This window comes from Pseudopipra pipra, chromosome 4 (genome assembly GCF_036250125.1).
Source record: "Pseudopipra pipra isolate bDixPip1 chromosome 4, bDixPip1.hap1, whole genome shotgun sequence".
Lineage (NCBI taxonomy): Eukaryota > Metazoa > Chordata > Aves > Passeriformes > Pipridae > Pseudopipra > Pseudopipra pipra.
Window position 1 is genome coordinate 69078950 of NC_087552.1, and position 15670 is coordinate 69094619.

The 15670-nt window shown below is 38.8% G+C and overlaps 1 protein-coding gene across 1 annotated transcript in view; it reads right to left on the minus strand.

The window, feature by feature from the left end:
• Window positions 1-15670, minus strand: part of UVSSA (UV stimulated scaffold protein A) — a 54390-nt gene that overhangs the window by 35234 nt on the left and 3486 nt on the right. Inside the window, exons 3-6 of the mRNA XM_064653455.1 lie at window positions 15509-15629; window positions 13933-14349; window positions 12662-12771; window positions 10662-10790 (exon numbers count right to left, since the gene is read on the minus strand). Coding sequence (XP_064509525.1) covers window positions 10662-10790; window positions 12662-12771; window positions 13933-14349; window positions 15509-15629 — 777 coding nt within the window. The remainder of the gene's footprint in view (window positions 1-10661; window positions 10791-12661; window positions 12772-13932; window positions 14350-15508; window positions 15630-15670) is intronic.

Here is a 15670-nt window from a genome sequence, read left to right on the forward strand (position 1 = left end):
TGTTAATCTGCTCTAAAATGCTGAGCATTTTTTATTTATTTATTAATTTATCTAAGTCGCAGAATCATTTGCAAAATTATTATGGGAGTTGGCTGGTTTTTTTTTCACTTGGTAGTGTTCCTGACTAGATATCTCATGGTGAGAGGAAATAGGGTTTGGCTAGGCAATTTCCAGATTCTTGAGCTGAACTTATTTACATATGAGAATATGGTTTTAAAAAAAGATAGAAAATACACATGTATGACTTTCACCGTAATCACTTAAAACATCTTCTCCATTCACCTGATTTTCACTAAAAACTTAAAACAGTGCTGACTAGATCAAACCATTTACTCTCCAATTCATTAAAAAAAAACTTCAAAAAGCAGATGTTTCCTTATTACTCTGCATTACTAAAAATCCTGGAAACAAACACTGGGTGCCAGCAGAAATGCAATCGTCTCTTTTACTTTGGAGTCAACACTCCAACAGGCTCCGGCTGCAAGTGCAGCTCAGGGCAACCACAGCTCCAGTTAAAGGCCTTGTTCATCCATCCCAACCAGGAATAAATGCAAAAAAAAGCCTCCATCCACCACACAACACTTGGAAAGATGTGAAGAAAGGCTTTTGGCCCTTTTCTCACTTTTATACAAATTGACTGCTATATTTTGTTACGAGGATTTAAAAACCCGGGTCTCTGCAATCGTAATTAAAGCAAGCAATAAAATGACTGAAATACACAATGCAATCAGTTTATAGGAGTAGATGTGCAGCCTTTACTAATTATTGTAGAAAAAGAAGGAAAAGATAGCACATGAAGTAGTCATATCTACTTACTGAAACACCACCCACAAACTACAGCTAGGACCATTAAATAAATTTTGCACGGTCTAATTAACTTGGTTTGCAATCTCAATTACTTTTCACCCAAGAAATCACTTTTGCTCAGTTTTATGTGTGCCTGTTTCCCTTTTAAAAAAAAAATGATGTAAGGCATCCTCAGACAAGTGAACTCTAAACTTCATTTGTCTTTCAGCAGGCTTGATGGCTATGCATTTAAAAACCCATTCTATCTTATAAACTAAAAATTAAATGTACTCAGCTGTGATGGTCGTCATTGCATCTGCTATTTATATGCTAATACCCTCACTGAAAGATCTTGCAAATTATTCCACCATGCCAATATCTCATGTGCATCTACTCAAAGCCAACTAAATATTCTTCTAGAAGATTTTGGTTAGGGAACCAGAATATTTATTGCCATAGAACCTAGTTAGAGGGGCAACCTTAAGCACATACATTTTTTTTTTATTCAACCTCAACACAAAACATACTGCAGTCATATTAAATGAAATTTGGGGACATTCTATGTAAGAAAACAGCGACTGGGGTAAAAATAATTTCTTCAGTGCCAGTAATGGAAACTGAATAGTCAAACAGTGTATCTTACATGTAAGGACAAGTTCCTCCTTTTCCATTCCTTTATATATAATCATCCAACACAGGATGATGTGCAAATAAATGCTGGCATTTGTATGGATTTTAGAACAGTGCTTGAGTTTTCCTGTGTGCAACACAAGGAAAACACAAACTATTAACAGAGCTGTATTTATAGGGACCTCCCACATGCTCTCCCTCCCCTTCACTCCATGATCCAAGCATAAATTCAAACCTCGACAACTGCAAATTAGATATGTGGTCCAGGCAAAGCACATTTTATGTTTACCCGTAAAAGTATCACCATTCATTCTATTTGTAGTTGTTCAACAGCACACAGGCTTCTTGGCCAGGCTGACTTTTATTGAGGAATGCACTTTTCACATTATTTCCTAATTTCCAGAAGTTAGTAAAAACACTTAGAGGGTTCCAGCCCAACACTTAGCACCAACTAGCTGGAGAATGAGCAAACCTTGCTTCAAATTGCTTTAGCAATATAACAACTACCCACTGAACCAGTTTTTCACTAAAGCAGTGCACACTAGCCAGAGTTTGTGAGCATTTTCACGGTCCTTACTCAAGGCTTACTGAAGACTTTGTGCCAAAGCTCTCTCTTGTATCCGTCTGTGTTACCAGCTCCTGCATCTCTGGACCCTGGCAGGCTCAAGGTCCCAGATAAGCTTAGGAGGGATTTTAATAAAAAGCAGAAAAAGTTTTACTCAGAAAGACCAGTAGGTTTTAAGGTGCAACAATTCAAAAAAACTTTCATCTTGATGAAGGAAATTGGTATGTCCAATGTACCCACTGGACCAGCGTGGGCATTTACAGTTTCACAGAGGACAGCGAATAAAGGTAGTCTAGAAAACTGGTGCATTTAACAAAATTATTACCTCAGGAAGACATTGCAAGGCAAGATTAGTATTTCTTTAGCAATAACCGCTCAAGATGTAGCCTCAGATGTACTTTCATAACTCACTACTTGGGCTCCTATCATCCACCAAAACTAAGAGTACTCGGTTGCATAAACCATCTTAAACCTTAGGTAAGTTCATTAAAAAGGTAAAAGTTCTCTTGCATATCCCACGTTTTTCATGAAATCAGTATCACATTCAGTTTTAGTTAAACTACCAAAGGTCTCCAGGTCTAACAATGCTGTTCCATTCCATGCATCCCTGTGAGCTAAAAACAAAGTCTGCTACCTTATTTAATTAATTCCCCCAAAACAAAAGAGAATTGGTTCCCACCAAATTCATGCTGACATTTGATACCTATATTTAATTTGCTTTATCAAGAGTGACTATAGTGTCAGTCCCTTAAAAGTCTTTGTGTAATATTTATAAAAAAATAAAGGTTGCACCTTACTTTTAGAAGTACAGCAATGTACTTGTCCCATGCAGCTGCTGTACATACATCAAGCACTACAGCTTATTACATAGTAAAAACCCAATATATTTAACAGCAGTATCTGCTATCTTTTTTTCATCCAGTTTTTCATTCACACTGGGAGATGAGCTAATCATGTATCACTCCATCAATTTGGATTCTCTGATTAAGTAAAGATTGACCTTCATAAGCTGCATTACCTGAGTTTATTCAGCTTCTGAAAGGGACACTCTCACTGTCTGAGCTTAATGCTGCTACAAAAATCTTCTCTGGATTAGGTTCCAGCCAGTTCAGGTTCCTGCTGCAACAGGAGCTCTACTGTGGGTACAAGGGAGGCACTGGGAATCATTAGGGGAAGAAACAGAGACAGGACTATCCCTTTTGATTTCTGGTTGTGTTCAGATCATATTTAAGCCAACCATAAAATCATTGCAAAGATATATAAGCTGCTGTTCCCTGTACAGCAGCAACCTGCACAAAGAACTCCACCACACAAGAAGTAGATCAGGTAGCTGCATAACACACTAAGAAACACCTGGTAGAATTTAATTTTTAACATTTCAGGAATTGTAGAATGAATGAAATAAGTATTACCCACACCTTGAGAACCAGACTTGGTTTCTTCTTAACTCATGGATAACTGCGAGTAAGGAAACTCTGTAAAGTTCTATTCAGTTTTTCATTCATCTTAACACAAAAGGAAAGGTTTGCAGGTTCAAAGACTGTGGTGTGATGAAGACAGCAAAGCTACAAGCCAAGTGACATGCAATCATGTTTAGAGTCCATGCTCAGACAGGAATGTACCCAGAGCAGAGCTCCCAAGGTGTTTTCCCTTCCCACAAGCAGCAGGAAAGGCCTCATTTTGTCAACAGAGAAGAAAGCAGCGGTGGGGCAGCCAATGCCAAGGTTACAAGTGCTACCCTGAGCAGCCACTACATAAGAGCTCCCCTCTTTGCCTTCCAGACTCCCCATTTTGCAGCACACCTCTCCAGATGGAATTGTTTAAAGCCACTGACTGTGAGGTCCAGGACTGGCTATACCCATTTCTGGACCAAAAGGTTGGTTTATGGTCTATTAACAACATGGTCAGCCAAAATTACCTCTTTCTTTACCACTCCCCAGAGAAGTCTCTCTGTTTTCCAGAGCTTTTCAGCTAGTCCAAGTGATTTATGAACTGTACTCCTACTATGCCTGGAAATATTTTAGGCAACACTGAGTTATTTAACTTTTTTATGATTCAGAGGCCTATACATGATAAAAGCTAAATTTTAGAGCTGAGGAGGGGAAAAATTCTCATTACTAGTCCTTTTCTTTACGAAATTTTGGAAAATGTGATTTTCATCTAAAATGTGCTATAACAAGATTCCCATTAGCACTCATTCATGCAAAAAAAAAAGTCCTACTGCATTTGATGGATTACCACCTATCACTTACACCAGAGCAAATTGTGCTGCCAAAACTTTGTATCCACCACCAATGCACACATGCCTCTGTCTCATGAGTCAGTCTGTGCACACACACACTGTAAAATAAGTAACTAAATTGCAGCTGACTTCAATGATAACATTATGAATGAACCTGAACTGTACATCTGTTAAAAATTATTTCAGATGCTGTATTTTTAACAGGTGAATATACAGCTCGATAAAATAAGCCTAATTTATTACAGAAAAGTCACAAATTATTCTATGCAGGACACATAACCTTACATAATATTCCTGACTGTGGATTTTAGATACAAAGATATTTTAGATGTGGATATATTTACTTCAATATTACTGCATTTAAATTTAAATGTATATGTTAACTTAGTACGTGCTCCAAGCCTGAAAATTTTCTGTTTTCATAAATAGCAATGTACCTTCATGAACCTCACAAATAAATTCAATGTACTGTTTCCCCTTGCAAGGTAGGATGGATAAAAAGCAGGAAGCAAATTTATATCTACTACCTGCAGAGTACACACTGCTCAGTATTCATAGATGAATCAAGGGAGATGACCCTTGGGCCTGAAAACTTAAATACTTAACATAAGGGTTAACTTGATGATAGAGACATCCCACTTTATTTTACAGTCTATTAGAAGAGCTCCAAATTGCATTGTGCGACCTGCGAATCAGATGGGGATCAGAGGTCGTCACAGTGACAACCTTAAGAATTCATGGCTAGATCTGCATAACAAGATATTTTTAATAACTCCATAGCAGGGGCAGGCTGCACAGCCAGGGCAAAGCATAAAACACACCACAGCAGCAATTCAGCTCTAGAAAAGAAGAAAACCCAACCAAAGCCATCACTCGGCTGATCAGACACCTGAGCGAGCGAGCACTGTTCTGAGGGTTCATTTTACAGTGTTTTGGTTTGTATCAGTCCTACATCCTAATAAGACTTGCAAAACTAGAAAGCCCTCTTAGCTGAAAGGTGGTTACAAAAGAGATGTTTTTTCAGAGAAATAATCATAACATGACAATTAAAATGAGGAGGAGGGAAGAGGAAGCATAAATGTATGACTTATTTAATATTTTCTGTTTACTCTTACAGTTATGGTTGATGTGGCTTTTTTGATAAACATTAGCCAGGAAAAAACCCCAAACTAAAATGTTGCCGGGGCTACCAATTTCACAATACAAATGTTATTAGATTTTATTTATTCTGAACACATTACGTGCTAACAATGTATAGAATCTGATAAAGGACATCTTTAGGTGTAATGCCAATTATATGAAATATTCCTATATCTCTCTAAAGTTTTAGAAAACATACTAACAATCAACATCGAGTTACTACTCAAATCTTAACATGAAATGCTTCCAGTTTTCAAAGGGCAACTTTGTTAAACTTTAAAAGCAGCACCTGAGGAAAAGACTTCTCTACAAAGGTGTCTCCCTTGCTCTGTGGTATCAGTATGTTTTAGCAGATGTGGGTCCAGGCACCGTGAGGGATTACTAGGGACAATTACTCACCCCCCAGAAACAACTTCTCTAAGATGAAGAAAAGAGGAAAAAGCATAGGGATGTGAGTACAAGAAGCTGTTACAGAAAACTGTCAGCTGGACTGGATTCTCTATGGCTGCAGAAAGAAGCAGAAAGAGAAAACAATGCAGCCTTTGCTTCTGAATTTTAGAAAATTCAAGTCCAGCTTTTTTTTTCTAAAGGAGGCACTGACTTAACTAAAAGCCAGACTCGAGAAGAGCTGGTTATAAAGCTACAAAATGATTAGACAGAAATAACTTGTTAGCACTGCTCAAATGCCAAACTGCAGTTGAATATGTCGAAAAAAAGGCAGAAATGGTCTTATAGCCAAGTAATTGGTAGAACTCTTGGTTTAATTTACAACATACTAAAATCTTAACCTTTTAATGTTAAAATATTAAAATATTTTAAGATAAATTATGAGCAGCAAATATTTAAATTATAAATTTGCGGGCATTTTCTGACATTACTCTTTCAGAAAAAAATCTGAATTGTATTTCAGTGAGGTTTGAGTATCAGATCAGGTTCTGGACAACACAAGGACAGGCTCCTCCAGATCTAATTATTAATGGCATTATTGAGTTCAACCAGATGTTTCACATGGATAAAATTAAGTACACGAATAAATCAAGATCCAAGCGTGCGCTCAGATTTGACAGGAGATAAGGAAAGGTGAAACAAAAAGTAATGAATACAGTTAATGAAAAACTATATATCCCTGGTTGTTAATGTAACTCGAAATTTAAAATCCAACAAGTATCAGGCTTGTTAAATGACCACTCTGCTGACAGACAAACGAGCGGGATGTTTCTCACATCATCTTTCCTACTGGATTCTGTCAGTCCAAGTTTTAGACACCCTGAGTACTAAACATTCTGCAGCTTCCCAAAGTAATTACATAAGAGATAGCCATACTTTCAGAGTACAAAATACCACTGATGAGCTACATTTCCATCAACAATGTCAAGACTTCAAGTATTATCCTAATGGCTAATCCTTTATGGAAAGGATGTAAGTGAAAGGTAGTGTGCATGATTTAAAATACAGTATATACCTGTCCTCTCACAGCTTTTAAAATTGTAGGATCATTTGCATCTTATCAGCTGCAAATCAGACACTAAACAAGAAAAACAATTAAAATCTAGTATTTCAAGAAAAGGAGGAAGACATCAAAAACCAGGATGATTTTTAACTAGCAAAACTACTTTTAGAGAACAATTTAGCCATAAGTTATTCCTACAAAATAATTAAGCCTCTGGAAACAGAAATATCTACACCAATCTCAGCCAATAATTTCAATTGTACTTGTATAATAACTCATGTAAATCGAGTCAAGAATTAACTCAAAGGGTCTCTGGTATATTGCTGTTGTAGTAAGTTTACCTGAAAACACAGACTGAGCCAAGGGCTGGCTTTGGATCAAGGTGGCACAGAGAAAAATGTGGAGCATGCAGTATGCACTCCCTCTACTGGGCAGTGGAATTATCCCGAGCAGGCATTCAGAGAAAAAAGGGATATGTCCGAGCATCCAGGTACCGTGAAATAAAGGCCCTTCTACAGCTCTCGCCCTCTTCCCCCCGGATTCAGTTAAAACATACCTTCACAGAAAAATGGATTTCAAAACTCTTGTTTATACTCCCAAAGTGCAGTTTCTGTCAGAAACCTGATACACCCAAACAAGAATTTAACTACATCTGTGTAAGCACACAAAAACCCACCTGCCTTTGACCAACACAGCAAGTCTGTCATTCTTTGCCCACCTCCCACCCATTTGAAACAGTAACAGCTCAGAAAAAATGTCTTGGTGACTTCTGATCTGCTGGGGGCACCGAAATGGGAAGAGGGAATCCCTGGGCAGCAGAGATATATTAATAATTATAAAATCTGCTGCCAGGGATTTGTTTCTAGACAGTCAAAGAACAACCTTTGTTTTTCTTTTCCCTCTCCTGCCACTGCTCCTGAGAGGCAAGTGCAAAATGGTGCCACAGGCTACTGGTGCTGGCAGGGTCTCAGTGTCACATGGAAATTATGGCCCTCCCTGTAATTAAGGCTCTCTGATGGTTTGAGTTCTTCACTCTCACGGAAGAGAAAAGAAAGAAGTGGTTATAGCTTATGTCACTATAAACCATTTTAAGTCAAAGTGTCTCACTGAATCAAGTCCTGTGCTTTCCTTCAAGTGACTTTGTGGAAGTGAAGCTCCATAAACCTACAGAAAGTTCTGTACTTTGCAAAGCAGGGGGACTTTTCCATTTTTCAGGAGAGGTAAAAAAAACTTCCAGAGAAAATAATTTGTGCTAATTTTCTAACAAGTTTGTGATTGCCCACAAGTCCTGCCTTGCAGGCTAGTGCTCCATGATATGGAAAATGAAACAAGAAACAATGGAAAGTAGGGATGTAATAATTAGGATTGCCAAAAGCACACACCTTGAGCACCAAAAAATATGATTCTTCTGTGAATGTAGGCCAGGTAACCACCAATTTCTTCTTTGCAGTATAATTTATATCCAGCTACACTACTGGTATATTCATATTAAACTGCAGCATCAAGAATTACTCCAGATATATACAATTATTTGCATTTCAGCCACAGGCGATGGTAAGGGACTTCTAGACCTTCTCTCTCTTAAGTGGCAATTTAAATCTCTGTGGGATTGATAGTTAGAATTCACAGTAATAAATCTCCAGGTTCACTGTCTCTCACTAAACCCTTCACTTTATCAACTTTCTTGATCTCAGATTGAGGATGGGTAAAACCTTTACTCCCTCTGTTCCCAGACAGAACAGAAACAAAGCACAGAAAAGAACAGATGAAAAGGGGGAAAATTAGTGACCATAGAAGCATGGAGACTGAGCACAAAGAAGATGTAAAAAGTCTGAGGAGAACGGGCAAGCCTAAGTCCCCAAGTCCTGATAATTCTGTTTTATATTTGCTATAAATGCTCCCCTTCATTTCTCATCTCCACATTGAGCAGGTCCAGCACTCACTGCTTCCATGTGCCACCAATAACATCCATAACGCCTCATGCTGTTGGGACAGCGTGGCTCAGAGCCAGGGCTCTGAAGGACAGACACAACATCAGCACTTCTTCTCAAGGGTTTAAAGACACAGAAGGCAGTAAAACTTTGGCATGGCAAGAGCTACAGCTCCAAGGACACAAGGACAGACAGAGCCACAATACATAACACAGGCAGCAGTGTTGCACTAAAGAAGAGCTGTGTGTAGTATTTCATATGCTGACATGTAAATATTTGACAGATGGGGATTTAATAACCATGGTCTAAGAGATTCTGTTTATTTTGTTCTATCAGACTCTCAATTTACCATGTTTTTACGTTTCAATAAAGTCATCTGACACATGAATAAAATATAATTTATACAGTTTCCATCTGCAGTACAAAGCTCTTTATGTTCAGGTTATAAATTTAAAATAACTCAGTGCTAACACTAAATTTGGTTGTTTTCCACTGGAGAAAAACCCTAGGTATAATTATATATTGTTTTCAATGCTTAAGTTAACTCAATCTGCATCACCTCATTTTGAAAGTATTCTTTGTGAGCACTGTTATTATTTTCCTTTTTTTCCCTTTTAACAATAGAATTTATTAGCTTTCAAACTAATAGAGATATTACTTACAAACATGCTACATAAACATATAGATTGCACTGATCACTCTCCAGAAGTGGTAACAATACCACTTCAAACACATCCACATGCACATGCACACACACACACACGAAAATCAAGGCTTGAATGTCCTTTATATCTTGTAAGAAATATAGCAACCAATATTCCATGCAGAGGTGCAGCAAATGAAGCCCTGTCAAGCAAATGGCAGGAATGACAGCAGATGTCTGGATTCCTTCATAGCTGGTTGCATAAAGGTAGCACACATATTTCACTGGAGAAAAAAAAACTCTGACAAGACAGTCTTTCAGTACTTTTCATTCAGAGTTGGCATTTTTGACTGGTGTGGCACATCAGTAGGTGTTAAGATGATGAACCAGATTAATCTTGATTAAGCTCCATTTGCACAACGAAAGCAAAGTCTGCAACACTCAGTCATGGCTAAATGAGGCTACCACAATGTAGTCCAAAGGATAATGCCCAGATTAGATTCTTACAATCCAGTACATGCAAACCAGACTCTAGTCTGAACCCTGACCCAAACCACTTATTTTCATGTCAAGCTATACAGTAATTTCGTTTGATCACAGCCAACAGAAATGAGTATTATGCAGCTCTGCTTTTTAGTTACATAAACAAGCCATTAGACTCTTTTTTGGACCTCAATAACATATTTGATCTTCCAGCCTCTGTCTATTCACAAGTTCTATCTATTTCACAAGAACTGTCATAGGTAGTTAATCTTTGTGAAACAGTTTAATGCTCTAAAGCTTATATGATAACCAATTCTCTTATGGTAACCTCAATCACATTACAGGCTTACTAGAGAGAGTAAATACTGCACAGCAGGGAAACTTCTTTACTGAACTGACAGACACTCATATAGTTTTGCAAGTTGAAAAAGAACATGAGTAGTACAGTGTTTACTGAGAAATATGCACAGAAGAAGCTGAGGACATAACACTGTTACACATGAAGGAGCTAAGAGTAAATAAAATCTGCACTTAGCCACTTCTCTATCCTAAACAATAAGAGGGATGCTTTAAATGGTTTTGTCTAATAACCAGGCCCATGGTGTATTATACAGGTGTTTACTGCAACTTCCCTGAGTGAAGCTACAACCAGCTAAATTAATGTACTTTTCAATAAAACTTCTGTTGAAAAGTTTCCCAGATTAGAGCTTAAGAGAAAAAAGCTTTTTCTGTATACAAGGTAAGCTTTACTAATGGTCCTCTCCAGTAAAACAGAATTCTAAGAAACTCACCACTTTTCTTTTTCTTGCTTTGAAGGAAATGTTCATTTCCTTGTATTTCTTCATAGCAGTCTCCAGTTTATTCTTGAGTTCAATGGCACATCTTAGTCGATCATCATTGACTCCTGCTCTGGTAAGTAACTGCAGAGGAAGAAAACAATGTCTTACTCATTTTTCTAGACATCTGAGCAAAACAAGATTTTTAGTTTTCCTTCATAATTAATGAAATGACATTGTCACAAATTCCTTTGTTTTACAAGTAATAATTAGTGAAGCCAATTCTTTTCCTATATAGAATATAAAAACCAACAGCAACTAGTGAAAACAAAGAATGAACAGCTATTACAAACATCTCCTGAGACTGTCCTTCTTTCTACAGGCCAAATTCCATGCAGGAGGCTCCAGGGCATACTGTTTATCTAATTGTCATGGTTTGAGATAGTCCCCAAATCCAATTCCCTAGTTCCATTCCCCCTCCCACATCTCAACCTAATGTGAGATGGGCTTTTCCAGACAAAACACATCAGACTCAAAGTGGGGGAAAGGGAATATATTACAATGACTGTACAAATAAATACCATATCACATTATACACATGATCACAAACTATCTCTACCATGACATATAGTATTTACAGTGGATCAGGTCTCCTCTCCCCTCCAAATAAAAGTCCAGGAGGGAAAGAAGGACAGATCCCTTCCAGTCCTTAAGCAGCAGCTCCTCTTCTGTCCTCCATGCAGCAGTAACTGGGTTGTTGTAGCTGGATCTCTGTTCAACATACACAAGGGGGTCTCCAAGCCCCTCGGCTCTCCTTCGGTCCAAGCGAAGGCCTCACCTGTGGACTGCCAGCAGGGACAAGACTCGCATCACCACAGGCATATCACGAAATGCAGGGGCATCTTCGTGAAAGTCCCTTCCTCAGGGGATTCAAATTCCCGTTTGCAGAGCCCCGTGCTCTGTCTCTCAGGCTGCCATCGTGGCAGCAGTGCAAGGGGGGGGGGAGCCAAGGTCAACTCCCCCCGCATTCCATCTGGCCGTCCCGGTCCAGCTCCGGGACGTCTCTTGAGCTTCTCAGCTCCTCTCTCTCTCCGGTGCTGCATGTCCAAAACTCTTCTCCTAAATAGGAGTCCATGTCCCTCTTCTCCAAGAGGGTCTCCAAGGGAGTTTTGGGGAATCTGGTATCAGTCTTACCCCAAACTCTGTCTCTTAGCTGCTGTACTCTCTTTCTCCTGGCTCTGTCTTCCAGGAGTCTTCTCTGTGGTGCTGCATGTTGTTTCTGCTGCTTCTTCAGTTCAGGTCTTATCTCTGGCTCTCTGCCACCGTTTCTCTGGTCAGTCCCAGCTGCTGTTCTGTGCCCATGGAGAAAACATTCTCCCAGCATAACTACAGGCACCTAGCCCAGCTTTATGCTGTTCCAGGTCCCTGCAGCCCCCCAGCTGGGGCTGGGAGGGGGCCAGAGGCCCCAAGGGGCACAGAGCCCCTACCTCGTGGCTCACAACATGGCCACCTCTCCTACAACCCAAAACTACAACTCTTCTCTTCCGGTCTGGTTGTGATATGTTGACATTTCTGCAGGAGCGCCCATTGGGCAGAACTTCAAAACTTCCAGAGGTTTCCACCCCTTGGGGTCTACCACTTTTCAGCCTCTGGGGAAAACAAGGTTCAAACCACGACACTGATAGAGAGGTGTCTGACAAAAACAAGCTGTGTTTAACCCTTTGCAAAAAGCCCTATTTTACCGTATCTTAAAAAAAAAAAAAAAAAAAAAACAGAACACAGATTATTGACTGTTGGTACCACACCCAAGGCTGAGAGCTATCAAACAAGTTACATAGCTCCTGCAGCCTCCTTTGGTCCACCCCTACTGAAACAGAAATCTTTTCCAGTTACTCCTAGGTTTCTTTGACCTTATTTTCCTTTTGGCTCACTCTCCCTCAAGACTTTCTGCACCCCAGTCTTTGCTTCATCACCTGTTTATTGAAAAATAAAAAAAAGTTGTCTCTTTATCCCACCTGAATCCAGGACTGCACAGAAGGCCAGAACTTATTTCTGAGAAGTTTGTGAGCATCCATGACACTGTTTATGATGGCAGTGTTATCTTCATTCTCTTGCACTTTTATATCTGCTCAAAACAGGGGAAAAAAAGAGTTAGCTCATGTTGTTTATGTGTCTTCAGTGTAGGAGCTAAAGAAGGTAAATGGAAGTAGACATTAATTTGTCTAAAATATTTGATCACTTCAGAGAAAGGTACAAACATCAGAATGCTTCTCTGTTAAGTATTAATTATTCTACCATTATTCACATATTCAAAAAATCCGGGGAGAAGATGACATTTTCAGTCCAGTGATGGCAGAAAGAGTTGTTAAGCTGTCACTACTAAGGAATCACCAAATAAACCACAGACAAGTTCAGCCTTACTATTTACATTATACCTTGTCCTAAGTTCAAAGGAGCTGGGCCTTATTGCTCCAGTTTCTGCATACTCTATATAAAATAATCCCTGCCCTGGTGGCAATGGGGACTTGATTGTCAAACAAGCCAACTATGCCACTATCCAAGTAAAAATTATACTTTTCACATGTTAGTCATTCATAAATCCCACAGATTCCTTTCCCATTCTGTTCTCAGCAAGAACAGAAGCAGATAACCCTCCTTACTGTCTGCACATGAAATTCCATTAGGACAGTATTTGTAGGATACTTCCAAAATACAAACCATCCTAATTTTTCTAGAAGTAATTCACATTAGCAAAGTTATATAAAAAAAAGACTTCCTAGCAAAACTACTTACTGCTTCTTGCAAGCTGTCAATAGCAAAGAAAAAGAAAAGTTTAAGAAACACTCAACTGCAAGATTTTTTAAAGTAGCAACTTATAGCCCAGCTATAGAAAGAGGTGAGTAGTGAAGCATATGAGAAAGAAAATTATATATGGTAAACAGATTATTTTTTTTAAAACAGGAAACTTATTATAGGGACTATGAAATGCTGTAATCCACTTGCAACAACTGATACAAAATTTCAGTCCTAGAAGACAATTAGTGAAATCTGTTACTCACACACAAGGACACCCAAAATTTCTCAGAACAGTTACAAGATGAAGCAGAAATAGAAAAAGAACTCCAAAATAAATCAAAGTGGTATCTAGGAATCCCAAAGCAAAATGGTGTCCAGTAACCCCAGCCTTTAAGTAATAGAAAAAACCCCAAGACCACAACTACAAAGCACTTCACATAAAGTGTGAAAATAGCACTTCCAGCTATATGTCAAAAAATTTTCCAGGTACCTGTGGAGATTTCAAGGTCTAGAGTGTACTTATGTGAAATAAGCCCATGGTTCCTAACAAAAGTCTGGTAATCATCATCATCAAGAGCAGGGTCACTGGACAGAACTTCTGAGCTGGTGCCTCCATCCAACTCTTTCTGCTCAGGCTTCTCCTGTTTCTCATCTGACTCTTTGTTTCCATCAGTTCTGACACACTGAGAAACAGGAAGAATGTCCTTGCTGCAGCATGGCTGTTCATCATCCATGTACCCAAAACAGGACTGGTCAACTTCCACACGGGAGGATGAGGGGGCTGCAGACATTTGTTTGTTGGGTTCCAGTTCCGTGTCGTTCACAGCGAAGTTGAAAGGATCTGGCATCAGAAGCTGGAAACAGTTTTCCATCTCTGTCAGTGTATCAGCAATCTCTTGGGACATTTCTATCAAGACAATTGTTTTAGAATATTGTTAAACACTGTAAAATGTTAATGTCTCCAAAGCAGACACTGAGTTACAAAACAAATATGACTGCCAAAGGGGGGAATCCATTTATCCAGTGATCAGTGATGATTTAGCCATACAGATCTCCCTCTGCTGCAGGAACTGTCCTTATAAAAGTAATAATACTTTTCTTAAGCAGGAAATCTAGAATTTCCTGAGTAAGGAATGTAGAATCACAGTTCCACCCTTCCCTATCCTCTCTAAAATTTCGGTATGTAAAGATGACACAAGTACTTCATAGAATTTGAAAGAAAACAAGGTTCAGTGAGGATATTCTTAGTGATGTTGGTGGGTGTTCATTCTACAGCTGTAAATTCTGTAGTTGCACATAGGTGTAGCCATGAATATATGTTCTTGCTCAAAGAGATGCTACTGATAAAAATTACTTTAAGAAAGTTGAAACTCTTTAAAATTCCACTCTCATGCTTTAAAATATTTCCAGCATACAGAATAAATGCAGACACAGTTGAATGCATTACATATATTAAAGTAATTTAATTAAATAACCCTTTGTAACTACACCATAACATACTATCTGTGTTCTTCTCTGGGATTACAGAAATGTGTTTACTATGCACATATCTCAGGGGCTCAGCCCCTAGTTAAACATATAGTTTCCAGCTGCAGTATGATAATTGTCATAGGTATCCTGCACTTTATGCAGGATTCCCACACCTATACTTCTGGAACCAATGACTGTATATATAATATAATTAATGTCATCAGCCCAGAAGGTATTGGGAAGTCTGTGCCTAGTTAATGACACAGAAATCAAGCCACTAGCTCCAAAAAGTCTCGTGATATGCTTGCTTGGGGTTATGCATTCATACTTGACTGAATTACAGACCAGATTTTCACTTGATAACACTTTCTTTCTTTTCCATCTCTTCACATTACCTGAGCTCACAGGATGGTCACTTGTTTCCCTTGATATTCTTTAGGTGAGAGAGAGGGAGGGTCAAGCTCTAACAAATGTGCTCCAACCATCTATGATCAGCTATTATTTGGATAGCTACTCTCTTGTTTTATGTAATCTTAAAAAAGGTTGCTTTAAAAACAAACACCAAACCAAACCAAAAACGCACTAGAAGAACTGACCTTCCATTTCTTTTTCAGTTCTTCTGACTTTTTCTTTGTAAACGTTATCCAACCGTTTTTGCCTCTCCTCCTCCCTCCTCCTTTCAGCCACGGTTCTGGCGTGCACATCTTGAAAATCCACCTAAGGAGGAAATGAAGAAAAAAGTGTAACATCCCTCGTAA